Source organism: Bos indicus x Bos taurus, chromosome 1 (genome assembly GCF_003369695.1).
Source record: "Bos indicus x Bos taurus breed Angus x Brahman F1 hybrid chromosome 1, Bos_hybrid_MaternalHap_v2.0, whole genome shotgun sequence".
Lineage (NCBI taxonomy): Eukaryota > Metazoa > Chordata > Mammalia > Artiodactyla > Bovidae > Bos > Bos indicus x Bos taurus.
In genome coordinates this window covers 4971568-4976906 of record NC_040076.1, presented here as the reverse complement: position 1 = coordinate 4976906, position 5339 = coordinate 4971568, and the positions used below count along the sequence as shown (strand labels likewise).

General features: G+C 35.9%; 1 protein-coding gene across 1 annotated transcript; it reads left to right on the top strand.

The window, feature by feature from the left end:
- The first annotated feature begins 3560 nt into the window (after nt 1-3560).
- LOC113898442 (keratin-associated protein 6-1) lies at nt 3561-4107 on the top strand. Its single transcript, XM_027551596.1, has one exon. It carries the CDS (start codon nt 3598-3600, stop codon nt 3823-3825), a length of 228 nt encoding a protein of 75 aa, XP_027407397.1. The 5' UTR covers nt 3561-3597; the 3' UTR covers nt 3826-4107.
- Nucleotides 4108-5339: the final 1232 nt, after the last annotated feature.

Sequence of the window (5339 nt, the reverse complement as noted above, 5' to 3'; positions counted from 1 at the left end):
GTCTAGTATTTTCCATAATCTTAAATTTTTTGTAGATTATGGGAATTTTTTTCTTTTATTCTTCAGTTTAACTTTAAAGTTTCCTCATGATGAGAACAAGATTATGAATTCTGTCAAAATAATGAATAGGTTTGCTTTTTATTAAATCTATTTTTAGGCACTTGTTGATTTGCTTCATTGCTTACAGTAACTTTGCAACTTGATCAGTTGTAAATATTAGATTCTTCTGCTCAAAAGTTACTTTTATTATTTTTTTTTTACAATTAAGAAGTATTTTGGTAGAGATGTTTTGTGACTGTATAAACATTCCATTCATATGCCAAAGTTTACCACATATTATCATTTATTTTCCTTTCTTGTCTAATTATTTATTATGATGGATTGTAAACGTTGATTTTTCTGATTTTCATTGTATTTTTTCAAATGCATTAACTAGCATTTACTGAAAGCAAGTTTTTCTTTCTACTCTATTGTTCATTTACATGGGTCTAAATTCATGGATTTCTATTATAAATAATCCATTATTATTATAATAGGGATAGCAATTCCCAGACTGTCTCATCAATTAAAAAGTACATATAATTACATTGCATTAAGATTTAGGTTGTGCCTATAATATTGTGCAAATGATGCAACTTCTTTGAACCTGGCATTCTTGCATAAAAATTACAAACTATTCTAGGATTTTTGTGAGCACTAAGTGTGTTAAAACATGTAAAGCACTTAGATCATGCTTGGAATTTAATAAATGCTTTGTATGTGCTATCATTTACTATTGAATGCACTGTTTATTTTCTCTCTTTTTTCCCTGTGTCTTTGATTATCTAAGAATATTCTGTTTATCTCACCTGCTGTTATTTATAGAATTCTACATCAAAACTTTGAATAACTGCCGAGGACCAGCCCCGGCTGATCCAGGGTATTCGAAGGGGAGATGGCGTCGGCGACTATTTATTTATTTATCAAAGATATAAAGAGTAATAGAATGAGGATAGCTCAGTAGGAAAATTCAGTGGAGAAAAGAAGCTGAGTAGCTTGGTTTACGCGGGAGACCAATAAAACTTCAAGACAAGAAGTTTGCACCACTTACGCAGGTCGCAGGCGCCCTCTCGAATAGCAGAAGGTGCCTCACCCTAGACACCTTCTCGAGTGGGTCTTATTAGCCCAGGCATAATTAGTAAGCGTGGTGGGTTCCGCACTCCAGATGGAGACTCAGCTGGAAGTTAAAGGGAAGAATGACATGGGGAGACCAAGCGTTGGTGAGCAAGGCCCATAGCTTTATTTTTAACAGGGGCTTATATACCCTAAGTTACACATAGAAGATAATAGGGGATGCAATGTCAGCAGTCTTTGATTCTTATCAAAAACCAGGGTTTCTTTCCTGCAAATGTATCGTATACAAATGGTTTAGGTGATTTACATCATCTTCTGGCCAGAAGGCCTACTAACATTTTATGACTCTTGACAAGGACTTATCAACAAAGACTTATTTTCTCTAAGAGTAATTATTTTAAGGTTTGGCGCCATCTTCCAAAGATAAAATTGCATTCCTATAGAGCGGATGTGTAATGGGTTTACAACAAAGGAAAGAATTTATTACCTTAAGGGTCTAAAGTTACTAACACCAAGGCCACTACTTATTTTTTCTACATACCCACTATTAATTAATACATATTCAAGGATACAATTCAGGGGATGTGAAAACTTGGCAACAAACATTGACTCATCAATGAAATCCTATACTAGTTTATTCTGACAGTTTCTAACTCTCTGAGAGGCTCTAAGCTATTTGAATATCTTAAGCTTCCCATGCCTCTCGAGGCTGGGAGACTGTAAACAATCGTATGCATAGCTGCAGGAGTCCAGGTAAACTTGTCAGGCGAGTTAGAGAGCCATCAGAGGGGTTTGGATTTAAACACTCCTAATTGCCCAGGAACTTTATGAATTGGAGCTGTAAGTTAACTCTTTGACAGAGAGAGCGAGATGGTGGTAGGGGACAGCCCCCAGTAAAGTCAGAGGTGAGAGCACAAAGCAATAAAGTAGGCAGACTCTGGTTTTTTGGGGGGAAAATGCTCGAGAATATCCGGGCGGACTCCTGAGGCTCGATCCCACCTTTGCGTATGCCGAGCCTCCTTCCTCATGACCTTTGTCACGAGCGGAATGCCTCACCGGCTCCCGGCAAATAACTTTTTAATTATTGTGTTAAAGTAATACTAACTAAAGTTGTTAGTTATTTACCATAGAGCAATCACTGTGCAAAGTACCTTATGTGCATTATCTCACATTATTCTCAGAACAACTGTAAGATGTGGTAAAACTCTCCATTTTACAGCATTCAAAAAGGAAAGATATAAAGTAACTTACTCAAGTGGTAGGTCTCATAACTAAACTTTTTTCCTCTTTGTATATAAATATAAAATATTATTTTCTGGCCTAGATGTTTTCCCCAGAAAAGGCAAAGGAGCACTCATCATTTCCTTTTATTTTTGAGGGTAAATCCAGGGTATAAACTTGAAACCATAGGAAAAAAATTGTAATTTAAACACATAATTTTTTTTAATTTTATTTTATTTTTAAACTTTACAATATTGTATTAGTTTTGCCAAACATCAAAATGAATCCACCACAGGTATACCCGTGCTTCCCATCCTGAACCCTCCTCCTTCCTCCCTCCCCATACCCTCCCTCTGGGTCGTCCCAGTGCACCAGCCCCAAGTATCTAGTATCGTGCATCAAACCTGGACTGGTGATTCGTTTCATACATGATATTATACATGTTTCAATGCCATTCTCCCAAATCTCTTCACCCTCTCCCTCTCCCACAGAGTCCATAAGGCTGATCTATACATCAGTGTCTCTTTTGCTGTCTCGTACACAATCTTTAGAAAGATTGTTACCATCTTTCTAAATTCCATATATATGTAAACACATAATTTTTAAAATGTACAAAATATTGATATAAAAGAGAAAGAAAAGTCCAGTCTTTTTCAGGCTTAGTGTTCCAGAATTTCAAACTATTTTCTGGTAGTCTACAGTCTCATGAAGTTCAGTGATAACATTTGACTTTTAGCAGTAAGCAATCTCTCACATGAAAATGAGATAAATCCTTAAAGAAAAATAATGGATTGGGAGAGGAATTAATATTAATAGAAGAAGAAGTTCAAGATCAAGGTGCAATACTATGATCTGTTGAATATCAATAAAAAAGAAGACAGAATTATTGTTTTTCTGTAGCAGGTCAGAGTTTGTCAATAAAAATGGTATTTACTGCCATAAAGATTAGTTACAAAGGGCAATTTAAAGAAATCATGAGTAAGGATTTGAGGATGAGATAATTGAGTCTGTTAATGACCTACTAACTGGCTCAGATGTGGTGAAACAAAGCATATCTCCTCAATGCTTGTGAAGTCATCCCTAAAACCTATAGTCAACAGATTACTCATACTGGTCCTGAAAAATTAGCCAATAGCATGAATGTTTCTGGTGGATCACACACACAATGAGGGCATATAAAAAGCCCTCTGCAGGGAGAAATATCCACACTCAAACGACACCTATACTCTCCTCCACCCAAGAACAATCTCAACAACCAACACCATGTGTGGCTACTACGGAGACTACTATGGCGGCCTTGGCTGTGGAAGCTATGGATATGGAGGCCTGGGCTGTGGCTATGGCTCCTGCTATGGCTCTGGCTTCCGCAGGCTGGGCTGTGGCTATGGCTGTGGCTACGGCTGTGGCTATGGCTATGGCTCCCGCTCTCTCTGTGGCTGTGGCTATGGATGTGGCTCTGGTTATGGCTCTGGCTTTGGCTACTACTATTGAGGATGCCATGGAAGACTCTCACTCTCCAATTCACCAGTTCTGGACCCCAAAAGTTCTCTGCCTCACTCTCAGATGGTGCTCATTGTACACAGGGACTTCTGATATGATTTGCTAAAGGCCTGAATGCCACTTGATATCTGGAAGAATATGAAATTCACCTTATGAACTCATTTTCCTCTTCACATTGAGATGATTTTGGTATAGATTCATTTTCATAATTTGATCCTAAATTTGTTTCTATTTTCCTACTAAATTTTGAACTAATAAATGGGGAAAAGAAAACTTTTTTCATTTTTGTCTATTTATTATGAACAATCTGCCTTTTATTTTTGGTTGTTATCAGGGTAAAAATTATTTTTCTTTGGGGAATATTTTCCTCAATATTTATTTATTTTTGTTGTACTAATTTATAGATTTGTAACTTCAGAAAAGTCTGTGATGCTAACAATGAGAAAACAGAGAAATTAAGGAAATAATTCCATTCACCATTGTGATAAAAAGAATAAAATACTTAGGAATAAATTCACCTAAAGAAACAAAAGACTTATAAATAGAAAACTATAAAATACTGATGAAAGAAATCAAAGATCACACAAATAGATGGAGAAATATACTATTATGGATTGGAAGAATCAATATAGTGAAAATGAGTATACTACCCAAAGCAATCTGTAGATTCAATGCAATCCCTATCAAGCTACAAATGGCATTTTTCACAGAAGTGTAACAAATAATTTCACAATTTATATGGAAATATGAAAGACCTAGAATAACCAAAACAATCTTGAGAAAGAAGAATGGAACTGGAGAAATCAACCTGCCTGACTTCAGACTATATTACAAAGCTACAGTCATCAAGATAGTATGGTACAGACATGAAGACAGAAATATAGATCAATGGAACAAAATAGAAAGCCCAGAGATAAATCAACACACCTATAGACACCTTATCTTTGACAAAGGAGGCAAGAATATGCAATGCAGAAAACACAATCTCTTTAACAAGTGGTGCTGGGAAAACTGGTCAACCACCTGTAAGAGAATGAAACTAGAACACTTTCTAACACCATACACAAAAATAAACTCAAAATGGATTAAAGATCTAAATGTAAGACAAGAAACTATAACACTCCTAGAGGAAAACATAGGCAAAGCACTCTCTGACATAAATGACAGCAGGATCCTCTATGACCCACCTTCCAGAGTAGTGGAAATAAAAACAAAAATAACCAAATGGGACCTAATTAAACTTAAAAGCTTTTGCACAACGAAGGAAACTATAAGCAAGGTGAACAGACAGCCTTTGGAATGGGAGAAAATAATAGCAAACAAAGCAACTGACAAAGAATTAATCTCAAAAATATACAAGCAACTCCTGCAGCTCAATTCCAGAAAAATAAATGACCCAATCAAAAAATAAGCCAAAGAACTAAATAGACATTTCTCCAAAGAAGACATACAGATAGTGGAAAAAAACACACAAAAAGATGTTCAACATCACTCATTATCAGAGA

Bases quoted from the DNA above. Each gene is read 5' to 3' on its own strand.
- LOC113898442 (XM_027551596.1), top strand. From the start codon at position 3,598: ATGTGTGGCTACTACGGAGACTACTATGGCGGCCTTGGCTGTGGAAGC.